The sequence below is a fragment of the Palaemon carinicauda genome, chromosome 16 (assembly GCF_036898095.1).
Source record: "Palaemon carinicauda isolate YSFRI2023 chromosome 16, ASM3689809v2, whole genome shotgun sequence".
Taxonomy (NCBI): domain Eukaryota; kingdom Metazoa; phylum Arthropoda; class Malacostraca; order Decapoda; family Palaemonidae; genus Palaemon; species Palaemon carinicauda.
The window spans coordinates 39,883,395-39,896,554 of NC_090740.1; the positions used below are offsets into that span (position 1 = coordinate 39,883,395).

Genomic DNA, 13,160 nt, shown 5'->3' on the forward strand with positions numbered 1-13,160 from the left:
AAATCTATAACTTTGTTAAGCAAAATTACCAAAAACCTAAACACACTTCCGTCTAAGGGAAGGGTCGGTCATTAAAAGTGAAAGAGAGTCTATACTCTCTTCGACACCAACACTTCCGTCTAAGGGAAGGGTCGGCCATTTAAAAGTGAAAGAGAGTCCATACTCTCTTCGTCACCATAATTAAATCTATCCAAAACGAGTTCAAGTTTTGAAATGAAGATAAAACCCCTGCATAGTGAAAGCTCAAAACTGGAATAGTGTACTTCACCAAAAAGTTGTGAAAACAAATCCAGTTAGGGACGGCGTATTAGTAGGTCTTGCCGGTGGCACGACAGAGGAAAAATTGAGTTCTTGTTGACAAGAAGTACTTGAGTACCTACTCACAGATGGCGCTGTTGTGTACACCCCCACCTGTATAGCGATCGCTGGCGTATCCCGACCGTAGATTTCTGTCGGGCAACAGAGTTGACAGCTACATGATCATCGGGTAAGATTAATATTGAAAAAAGTAATTTCCTAACCTGAATTGTTCCAAAACTGTCAATTCTACGTCCAAACTGAGTTCGTGTGGTGGCAAAGTCCAAAGCCTTCTTTATGGAATAGCGCATGGTTCCTGAGAGTGCAGCTGCCATACCAAATCTTCCATTATTTAGAACCTCCATGGCAACCTGAAAGAAAAAAAAATATTGAAAACCTCTTCCAAATTAAATTTTCAATGCATTTTTTTAAAGCATTTATTGCAGGCTTTACTAAGATTATGAAACCTATTTTAGGAAAATGTATCTCATTTAGTATTCCTTAAACCACTTATTATACCTTCAAAGAAACTAAATGTGCCAAGGATAAATTAACTAGAAAATTCATATAACTTTTCATTGTAATTATTGATATCTATAGTAAAACAAAACAAAAATATTATACATCATTACATTAGCTTTATAAATATAATTACACAATTCCCCCCAAAAATTATACAAGAAATTACAATTATCCAAACCAACCTTGTAAATATTGGTTTGGACATACTGTATTCTAAACAACTACTTGGGTGTATATATATAGAGAGAGAGAGAGAGAGAGAGAGAGAGAGAGAGAGAGAGAGAGAGAGAGAGAGAGAGAGAGAGAGGAGAGAGAGAGAGAGAGAGAGAGAGAGCGCCCTTGTTTTTTTTGTTTTTTGTTTGGGTTCCCCCAGGTCCCTCAGCGTGAGGCACCTCGTATATCCACCAGAGAGTTGCTAATGCATCTTCCGGTGTATTTTGCATCTTCCAGTCTTGGATGGTCTGGGATGCATCTTAGGTATTTATCGAGCTTATTCTTAAACACCTCTACGCTCACTCCTAATATGTTTCTTAGATGAGCTGGCAGCACATTAAATAGTCGCTGCATTATCGATGCTGGTGCGTAGTGGATTAATGTCCTGTGCGCCTTTCTTAGTTTACCTGGAATATTTTTTGGCACTATTAATCTACCTCGGCTTGCTCTTTCTGATATTTGAAGCTCCATGATGTTTTCAGTAATTCCTTCTAAATTTATTTGCTTCCATGCTTGTATTATCATGTAGCGTTCTCTTCTCCTTTCTAGACTGTATAGTTTTAAAAATTGCAGTCTTTCCCAGTAGTCAAGGTCCTTAACTTCTTCTATTCTAGCAGTATAGGACCTTTGTACACTCTCTATTTGCGCAATATCCTTTTGGTAGTGTGGGTACCATATGAGAGAGAGAGAGAGAGAGAGAGAGAGAGAGAGAGAGAGAGAGAGAGAGAGAGAGAGAGAGAGAGATGAAAAAGCAGTGATGTGATTGTAGAAAGTACATATTGTACAACACTGTAAACTGTAATAAAGTGTGCTACTATATAGGAAATATCAATAATGCTCTGTATAATGTACTTTCATTTACATATTTTTTAATGAAAGGAATTATCCACTGGCCTCTGGGTAGAGGAAGTGCTAATTGCTGAGAAGTAAGTAGGTAAACAGAGTGAAAAATATTGCATACAGTAGGGTCCCGAATTATGCGAGAATTTGGTCGATGAAAGGCCTCGTGTAATTGGAAATTCGTATATTTCGAAACACATCATGGCGGCAAACAGCAACCTACCCGTCAATTTTTTTTTCACTCCATTTCTAGCTTTCTAGCTATATATATACTGTATATACACTGTGTGTGTGTATGTATGTGTGTATGTATGTATATATATATATATATATATATATATATATATATATATTATATATATATATATATATATATATATATATATATATATATATATATATATATATATACTGTAGCTTTTATCTTAACAATACTGTAAGAAATCCTTCTTATAGATTTTTTTTATAAAATACTGTACAAAATTTCTTTTATGGATAAATAAAACAATAAAAAGTTGTTAAAGTTTTGATAATTTTCTATGACTGTAGTATTTACTACTGTACTATGCATAGCTTACTGTTTTCAGTATTTTCCGAATGATGTAGAATTATTTCCTAGATACAAAAAACAAAAAAGGGTTTTCAAGGTTTGATACAGTACGTATCTAGCAATAGTTAAAAATTACAGTATAGTACTGTATATCCATGATGACACTCCCACACGTAAACACGGCCACTAGGCGCAAGTGTGCAATAGGCTGTTGCACGATAATCACGCTTTTTTTGCCCTGAGCGGTCATTTCACTAATGATAATTTTTCAAAGTTAATATCATTTCTTTATGCTTATAATTCGTAATTATAGTTAAAAGTAGGGATATTAATTAAATGGTTGAGTAAAAAAAACAATTAATACTACTATTATTTCATTTCAAATGGCTACATAATACTGAATATTCTAATGGGTTCTTTTTATCTTCAATCGTAAATCTTACGCCTGGATAAGCAACAAAAGGAAAGGGATAGGTCTCTCTCTCTCTCTCTCTCTCTCTCTCTCTCTCTCTCTCTCTCTCTCTCTCTTCATATCGTTTCCTGTATAGTTTTCAAATATGTTCGTCATACATTTGTACATTATTTATCCACTTTATTCTCTCTCTCTCTCTCTCTCTCTCTCTCTCTCTCTCTCTCTCTCTCTCTCTCTCTCTCTCTCTCTCTCTCTCTCTCGGCGTTTCCTTTCCCTTTATAGTTTTGTGAAATTTCGTTGTCCAGTCATTCGGTAATGAGAAGTCATTTTCGCTTTCGACATCGAAAGGAAACTTTGTTTCTTCAATATACTCATCACTGGAGGATTCAGAACTAATGCTCTCATTATCAAACAGGTTATCATTATCAAATTCCACAACAAGAATATCATTTATTTCATCTAAAGAAATAACCTTCCTCTTTAGACCTTTCATTACAAAAGGAACAACAAATAACCAATTATGCATGAACGCCCGAGCGCACTGATAGGAAACCAGTTCAAACCAGAGTTTTCTAACATCAAGCTACCTTCAGAAAAATAGTTGCCAGACATCATATAAGTTTCTATTCACAGTCCCCATATGCTGAGAGTGTTGCCAAGTGGTGATCCTATACTTACTATACGAGTAAAGTAACATCACGAGACTGACGGCTTGTAAAAGGCAATTAAAGTCATGAACGGAATATACAGTTGAAGGCGGTACCGAGTAGATCGTGGTGAACGGTTTATCACGTGGGTGACGCTTAACAGGTTAAAAAAAACATTTTATATAGTTCGGTATTTTCTCTATCCATCCTCTCCCAGAAAACCTTCAAATGTGAATTATCGGAATGTGTGCAGATCTTGGCAGTGCGATAACTAGTTAGCGACTGAGAATAAAAAAAATAAAAAGCCCGATTGACGATGCTGATGAAGAGGATATCGAATACCGATTTTTCCCTAATTGATTTTTTCTACGTTCTGTCTAATCCAATGTACAGTACATTCTTATGTAAAGGGCGAACCCCAACATTTCTTGATGCTGCTACACTTTAATTATAGATATTTTACCACCTATTTATAATCTTTATTTATAATAACATCTTTAGTAAAAGCTCTTCAATATCACTTTCAGGAGTAAATGCGTTTATGATCGACGATGAAACGTAAAAAAAAAAAAAAAACGTTTTCCTTTTAAGAAGGCGTTTTTTTAGGAAACAAAAAACAACACGAAACAAAATTGCTCATATTTCATATATTTTGATTTTCTAAGGATAAATAAAACATTAATTATAACATTATTATTACATAGTACCTGGTAAGATATCTTTTGCCGCAAAAGTTAACCTATAGACAGTTGTTAAAATTGGTTAGCGAGTTCGTTATGATCGGCGATGGAACATACTAAACAAAGTAATGGGTTTGGTTGTGGTGACATGTTTGGCAGTAGCATGATATAAAATAGTCTTTATTTTGATGGTTTTTAATTTAAAGTTTAATGAATAAGAATTTTTCACCATAATCACAACGTAAGTATAAAAATTAATTAGTACAAATATGGAATATTATACATATAGGTGTTGGACAGTTAGGCTAGGCCTAGCGACAAGTTCACACAACAGATGGGCAAACCTTAACATTTTTCATCCAAAACTAGTCTTAAAATGTTTGAACAGAAATCTTTCTCTCACATTCTCCCCCCCCCCTTCTCAGACATCGGGGAACCATCACCCCCCCCCAATACAATTAAGAAAACAATAGATTTCCTATGCTTCGCGGTGCTTGACTCGCGGATTTAGAATGCTCCTCGCAAATACAGGAAATTTAATTTTTAAAAACTATCGATCGCGTAATTGAGGAATCGCGTAATTAGAACACGTGTAATTCGGGACCCTACTGTATTTGCTAGTTAGTCATGAAAATTTTAATTCTGAATCTGAATGACGTTATCTAAATAATAAGCTTCAGCATGGATTTTCCATGGAGATCGTGCGAGCATGAATGGCCATTGCACGCAGGACAAAGCCCTGAAGTATCACTCTACTAGGCCAACACAAAGATGCCACAAGGGCGACCTTCCATGCCAGGACAAATCTGCATCAATAGGATCATCACGAATCACACATTTTGCACAAGAAAAAGAATTATAGAAACAGCCCATTTTTATTGAATATAAGACTCTACCAAGACAAATAAAAAGCAAGTCATATAAACAGAATGTGTGTGAGCGAGGTGGGTGGTCAACCCCCAGCTAAGCGGCGGAAGTGTTGTACCGCGTTAAAAGTTTTATGGCTAGTTTTCTGCTTTTGCCCAAATATATATCCATAGTAAAGAGAGAAAGGGTTTGTATTAGGTCTTGGAACAACTTTAAATTAAGTTGCTTTTATTTGGGAAATACAAATTTGAGCAATATAGTTTAACATTTGGAGAAAAAAGACTGAATGACTCATTTTACTATGTATTTAAATATAAAAGTACTGTAGTAATTACCAGAGATAAGGGGACTAACCTTAAAACCTGCGCCAACTTCACTTAAAACATTCTCAACGGGAATTTTAACATCTTCGAAATAAACCTCGGCAGTATTTGAGGCTTTAATACCCATTTTCTTCTCTGGAGCTCCATTAGAAACTCCACCAAAAGCACGTTCCACAATGAATGCTGTCACCTTGTCTCTTTTATTACCTGGTGTAAAAGTAAAAGCGGATAGAGTACTGTATGAAGAAACTACCATTAAAAATACATATAAATAACAATGATTGACAATGTGCAAACAAAGTTATATTTTAACTTATCATTGCTTGGCATAATACATAGAACTGTGATATAGTGAATACTGTATTAGAGATATGCCCAAATATATCTAAAAGTTCACAAGGAATTTATGAATTTGATAGGCTTTTCTCAACTTGAACTATCATAACCTTAGTGTTCACTGTGCACACTTTACAGTACTATATGTCAGTGGTGTACCCTGTCTCTATATTGCTTTACTGTCTCCCTTTTTTACCTCCAAACTGTTTCTTATCACATTGCTTTCCAACTTCAATGACTTCAGTTGGGAGCAATTTTCAGCCCTCAAAAAAACACCCTTTGGAACACCTACAGGGCAACATAAATGTTAATATTCTTCATAGAATATACTCAAAAAGAATATTCCTAAAACTAATACTGTACATGTTTCCCTATCTAACCAAGACCAAGTCCTCCCAACTAACATTCCAGAAGGCTAACTTTGAAAACACCAAGATTCTTGTATGAAAAGAAAACTCAATCATCTTGTGTATAAATACATGATAGCCTACCTTTACATTGAGTAGGAGTTCTGATGGTAATGTATGTATAACGAATATGCACACTGATGGATAATTGGAAGTACAGACAGACAGAAGAACAACTGAAAGAACCTTACTTCCCCTAACTTTGTCAGTATGAGACTGATAACAATAACCACTGTAAGAGAAACTCATCTTACATTAATGCTCCATGCATTTTCAAAAACAAATAGACTAGAAATGTTCACTAAGGATAATGAAATCTTGGTTCCAATAAAAAAGTATGATGTTTAGAGATTATCTTTTTATACAAGCTACCACAGTGATGATATTGATACAATATAATCATCTACAAATGTTTATGAAAAAAATCCTCTCATCAGTCAAGAGAACTTGATATCCTCATCTTACAAAAAGGTGTTGCATATGTACATACAGTACAGTAATTCATTTGTGCTCATTATGCTACCTTGGACATTATCTAAAGTTGCCTTAAACTGCAGAGACCATATGACCTTGTTCGTCTTACATTCCCTTGAGAGCAAAATCGTAAACTTTTAATGATGTGGAGGATAGGCTAATTATTGAGTTTAGTAAATTATCTGGAAAAGTACATTCTTCACATATGACTTAATATTCTTGGTTTTCAATTTTTCCCATTTCTCAGCACTAACATTACTGTCCTCTCCCTCCGTCAAGGCAGTTCTAAATGGGAATTTTGCCTTGTATGGTACAATTTTTCTACAATACTGACATTCTTTTACTTTCATTTAGTATATTGTCACTAAACATGTATTCTTCATCTAATATTAGTTTCATTGTTTATTTCATCCTCAATTTTCTTTGTTATACTTTATGAAATGGCTTAAATTCCAACCCAATGAAGGGACAAAACTAGTGTGCTGACTTGAAACCATAGGTCTTGCAAAGTGGAATATATACAGTACATGACTATACAGATGAATGTTGAAGGCCTAGTTTTCAATTTTTATGTAATATCCTTTTATTCAACTTCTTTTTTATCATTTCTATCTGATTATTTTCAGATTACTTTCCATTTTACAATGATTGAAATCCTTCTACTATATATAAATCACTAGAAATTGGCATCACTATTGTAGTTTTTTATAACTAAAATGGAAAGATGAGATTTTTAGTGTACCGTACTAATGTACTGTCCAATTATCATATACTGTAATTTTTCATCTGCAATTCTTCCTACTCTCCTATTTCTTTTCCATTAATTTCTCATTTGGTTGTTATTCACACATTTTACAGTCCATCTCTCTGTCTTTCACCTTCAACAAATCCTTTCAAGTCTCTTCAACCATTTCATAAACTCCTTCACCACCTTACCCCCACACGTTGACGTCTGTCATGAATTTGCTCGCTCGTATCTCACTTTCCTTCCCCTCCTCCTACAGCACAATACCACTTACCTTACAATCATATTCCCATTCCCATACAGAAAAACACACTACCTTCCTAACCCTTCTTTCTTATACAAGTCATAATCCGTCTCTAACTTTCCCTTCTTTCCTACATCACACTTTCCCGTCCCTGTCCCTATCCCTTAACAATTCACACAACATGCTCAACCCACTCTCTCTTCCCCATCCCTACCTCTCCTAACTTATAACATTCCACCATCCAACCAGTCGTTATACTTCTTCATGTCACTTAACCCCCTGCTCGAACTAACAACCTTTGCAATACTGCTCACCATACACTTCCATCATCAGTCACCATTATCACCCTTGCACAACTCTTCCCTGACAAGCTCTTGAAAACTTTTCCCTCTACAAACCAATACCCTGAGACCTCCCTAACATGCTTTCCCAACCTGCAATGCTCTCTCGCCCGGATAACACATTGTCAGCGAATTTCCACATACAACAACATTCCTTCACATTCCTGACCAATTCACCACAATCCCTTTTGTAAATCCTGAGCTACCTACTCTTAACTGTTCCCAACTGGCTTACAGCTATTGTTATTCTTTTGCTTATTTCCCTTTCATTTCCTTTTTTACTTTTCTCCAGCTAAAGCTAAAACTTTTCCCATGCTAAATCGAAAATGTAAGCTTTATATTTAAAGGAATATTCTATTCCAGACCTTATTATTTCCCTTTGCCATTACAACTCTCTCCTCCTAGACCTAAAACTTAGATCTATCCACTAGTTGAGAAATTAGCCCAGAGAAGCTGTATTTGTTGTTATATCATTATGAATATATGGCCATGAATATTGCTTTATGAGATGCCCTCCCCATGACATACCAAATAATAAAAATTCACTTCTAGATTAGTAAATCAAGGAATGATAAGGCCTGACTGTATTTCATTTCAATTTATGCTTGTTTCTGTACATTAAAAAGTAAAGGATAAAGGCAAATACTGTAATGATTAACTCCTCACAAATGGCTTGGTGATAAGTCTCGTTTTCTGCAGATGACATCATTTGAGGCATTGAGAATCAAAATGTATGGAATATGCAAGACCATCCAACATCAACAGAACCTCCAAGGTTTTAATACCTTCTTCAAAATTTGTGCTACCTACAGGGTTAGGGAGTTACTTCTCAAAAACGCCATATCGTAAGATCTTCCATAAAATGTTTAAGAGAGAATGCTAATAAAATACAAAACAATTCTCTCCTTACCTGTCTTCTTGTCTATGACTTCAGTCTGAGCAAAAAACTGTGAAGATCTCTGCAAAACCACCATTACTTATCCAGATTTTTGATCCATTCAAAATATAATGAGAACCATCTTCGGAAAGGACCAGCTCTACTTCTGATTGATCCAGCATCTGATCCACTAGTAGGTTCAGTCAGGCAGAAAACATGCAATTTTTTTCTCCAGAGGCAACTGATGGCAAGTATTTTGCCTTTTGTTTCTTCATTGCCACAAATCAAGATAGCCTGAAAAAATATATTTTTTGGTGACCAAAGATATCTCATAGGAAATTCTCAAAATTTGTCCTGAAGGCTTGCACATAAATACAGGTTAACAAGGAGGGTTGCCAAATACTGTAAGTGAATTTCCCGGGTATCTGATCACCTCTCTAAATTAACATGACAATGTATAAGGCCCCTCAAATAACAAGTTTTAATTTGTCAATCATGTAAACATTTGAGGATTGACAAGTTCATACTATTTGCCTTAAATTGAATTGAAATGCTAACCACCACTGAATATAACTACTGTACATGAATCCGTGCTTAGTTTTACAGATCAACCCCTTTGTTGGTAGGGGAGAATGTAATACGGCATTTCTGCTAGAACTAGCGGTCAGCTGACAAAATCATAATGCCGTATTTTAAGCATTAGCTTACGATCGAACATAGATTTAAGCAGAGTTTTAGGATTATTTTGTGTGTAATATTTAACAGACCTTTTTTCTAAAAAAAAAAAAAAAAGAGAGAGAGAGAGAGGAGAGAGAGAGAGAGAGAGAGAGAGAGAGAGAGAGAGAGAGGTGCACACTCCTCACTCCATCCATCGACCCAAACCTTTGCATTCCTCTTGTCATTTTTTCCATTAAATCTTTCCTTCATCTTTCTTCAGCAGACGACCATTTTTAATTCTCTCTGCATAGCCAAACCATATCTACTTTAGATGCTAATTCCTTCTTCACACCCATTTTCACTCTTACTACTTCATTCCTAACCCTATACAACCGAGATATACCAGCCATACTCCTCAGACACTTCATCTCAAAAACACGTTCAATTTGTCTCGTCGTCACTTTCATTCAACACAACTCCAATCCATGAATCACAGTTGTTACACTCACTTGCTCATACAGTTGGTAAACTCAGTTTCTCATACAGAACTCTACATCCATTCCTAACCCTCTATTCTTTAGCATTCCCTCCACTACCACCAAACACCTTACATCCTTAATTCACTCTCTGGTATACAGTATACCTGCTTTCACTCCACCATTTGTAACAACAACAGACCCAAAGTACTTAGACTGATATAGTTCTTAAGTTACTCTCCATTCAACAAGACATTATATCTAGCACCCCCTTCAATTCTTGTGCACCTCATAGCCTTAATCTTCCCAACATTTTACTTTCTCTCAAGCACTATTCCAAACACTGACACTAATCTATGCAATTTTCCCCTGAATCTGCAACCAATACAGTATCACCAGCAAACACAAACTGATTCATCTCCCACTCATGACCACTCTCTCTATCGGTTTTCAATCCTCAACCATGCACTCGAGTAATCACCTCCCTTCCAGCTCCATCAACAAACAAATTGAACAACATAGTGACATCACACATCCCTGTCTCAGCCACACTCGCACTGGAGATTACTTACTCATTTCATTCCCTATCCTAATACAGTACACACTTTACTGCCTATATATAAACTCTTCATTGCTTCCAAACACCTTCCACCAATTCCATATAAACTCATCACATTCCACATTACATCCCTATTGTGGAGGATTAATTTTAGTTTTTTTTTTTTTTTTTTTTTTTTGCCAAATCCTGAGAGAGAGAGAGAGAGAGAGAGAGAGAGAGAGAGAGAGAGAGAGAGAGAGAGAGAGAGTTAGTATATCGATTGTTTGTTGTGAGAGACTGTTGCTATAAATGAGATTGTTTGTTTATGTCTTAGATAGGTTAGCACAGTGGTGCATGTCTTGAGAAAATGCTTTTTTATTTGATTGCTGATAGAGGCAGGTGTGGTGTGAATGCTGGATTTACTTCATTATTATTTACCAGCGTGGAAGTGTTTAATTATTTTGACAGCAAGTACAGTTTTGTTTATCTTTGCTTGTCGTGATTGTGAATGATAGGAACTATTTATTATTTATCTTTGATTATAGTGCGATAGTTTAGTTAGCTAGGAGTGTTCTTAAGTGTTTTTCTTTTTTATTTTGGCAGGCCGTGATTCCTCCTTTGGAGAGCTATTTTTTGAAACTGGATTTATTGTTGCTGACCAGGCCTGTTATAGAGGATTTTATTTAGACTGCGCTATTCGATTGCTCAACCGTTGATGACCTGGCCTGTGTATTTGGATTGATGATGATGATAATAACTGCTAACCCAATCAGCTAGGCATTTGTGGCAAATTGCCACACTCTTTAATCTGTTAACCACAAAGCTGTGATAGTGGTAGTTTGCTGTAAAAGACAGTCGGCTTTGTGTTGAGGACAGTGTTGGTGTCCTATAAAAGATATATTAAATTTTGGTGTTGGTGTGCAGTTTAGTTTCAAGTTTGATAGGTCTTGTTTTTATTTGAAGGGTGTTACATTAATTTTTGTATATTTAATATTAAGTTTATGATTAGTTTTAAGTATTTTGATTGTGGATGGTTTTGGTATTAATTATTTTAGTTTTAAGAAATATAGTTCTAAGGATGTTTTTTTTTTTTTTCTTTTGCCTAAGAGTCTGGTTTAGATAACGTAAGGGGAAAGTTTGTGCAGAAGAGACTATTGTCAGTAAGAGTGATTCAAGGGTGTAGGGGTTGTTTTGCAACATCCCACCACATTATCAACTCTTATCATAAGCATTTTCTAGACCTATAAGTGCATAATATGCCTCCTTACCAATTACTAAATATTTCTTGCATATCTGCCCAACTATAAAAATCGGATCTGTACATTACTTACCTAAAGCCAACCTGCACCTCTAAGACTGCATCTTATTTTTATTCTCAATCCAATAATCAACACTCTACCCCACACTTTTCTAACCACATTTAATAACCTAATACCCATAGGATTAGATTCATGTATAGTCAAGCAATACATGCATACATCGAGTCCAATGGCACCATTGACAACATAAAGCATACATTAAACAGTCTCACCAACTATTTGAGTACAGTTACAGCTCCTTCCTTCAACATCGCAAACCTCACACCATCCATACAAGGTGCCTTTCCTGCTCTCATCTTCTCTAGTGCTCTCTTCCCTTCCTCTCTTGCAATCTCTCTCACATTTTCATTTACCATCACTGGAACCTCAACACCTGCAACAGCAATTATATCTGCCTTACGATCCTCTTCAACACACAGCAACTTTTCAAAACATCCAGCCCACCTTTTTCTTCCCTCATCTCCATTCAATAACCTTCCATTTTCAACTTCGTCTTTTTACTCCTTGATCCACCGTTCTTTACTCTCTTCCCCTCTTTCCAAAACTACTACAGTAGTTAGTATTCTCTTCATACGAACTACCCAATCCTTGATCCCACATCCAGTCAACCTCCATCTTTAGTTCCATCACCTTTTGTTTTACTTCCCCAATTTTCTCTCTATATCTTTCATACTTCTCTATACTGTTACTTATCAGCGAAAATATATTTATGGCAATTTAACATAAACCAACTTACCACAAGAATGGGTTACAACCTGTTGGTCAGAACCAAACACAATTGTAAGTTGATGAGTCCCTGTAGCAAAAACTGACAGTGGGACCATAGAAATAACATGAAAAAGTACTTTGCACTGGCTCACTTTCAAAACTAATAGATAAAATTTAGACATATACGATTACTCAATTAGTTCCAATTAAGGAGTTACCATGTTTCTCAATCCTATTTTGAACTAAACATGATCTAAGTAACAAGGATCAGTGGCCTTGATCATCAAATACTACACTAGAACTACAAGTAGAATCCTTACTACAGTAGACTCAAAAGAGACCCTATCCTTACCCTTCAAGTAAATCTTATATAGAACATAATTGGAGCCTTAGTAAGTGTAACATAATCATTACCCTCAAATTTGACTGAACTTCTTATATCTGTATAGAAAACACATGAAATGAGGATTAATGACACAATAATACACATGTGTAGTGTTGCAGCTAACACAAAAAAAAAAAAAAATATTCAGAAAAATCAAATACTGTAACATATGTGACAACATCAAGAGGAACTCCATTAGTAAGAAACCCTTGATGCCACTCCGAATTCTCAAATTGTACAAATGACCATCAAGTATGAGTAGTCAGTCCATAGGACAAGAATATTGCAATTACACCAGTATG

At 35.6% G+C, this 13,160-nt stretch overlaps 1 protein-coding gene across 1 annotated transcript in view; it reads right to left on the reverse strand.

Moving 5' to 3' along the window:
- LOC137655723 (very long-chain specific acyl-CoA dehydrogenase, mitochondrial-like) overlaps window positions 1–13,160 on the reverse strand; it is a 97,943-nt gene that overhangs the window by 38,484 nt on the left and 46,299 nt on the right. Inside the window, 7 exon segments of the mRNA XM_068389742.1 lie at window positions 522–668; window positions 5,383–5,558; window positions 8,809–8,842; window positions 8,844–8,930; window positions 8,932–9,000; window positions 9,003–9,041; window positions 9,043–9,069. Of these exon segments, the coding sequence (XP_068245843.1) occupies window positions 522–668; window positions 5,383–5,558; window positions 8,809–8,842; window positions 8,844–8,930; window positions 8,932–9,000; window positions 9,003–9,041; window positions 9,043–9,069 (579 nt within the window).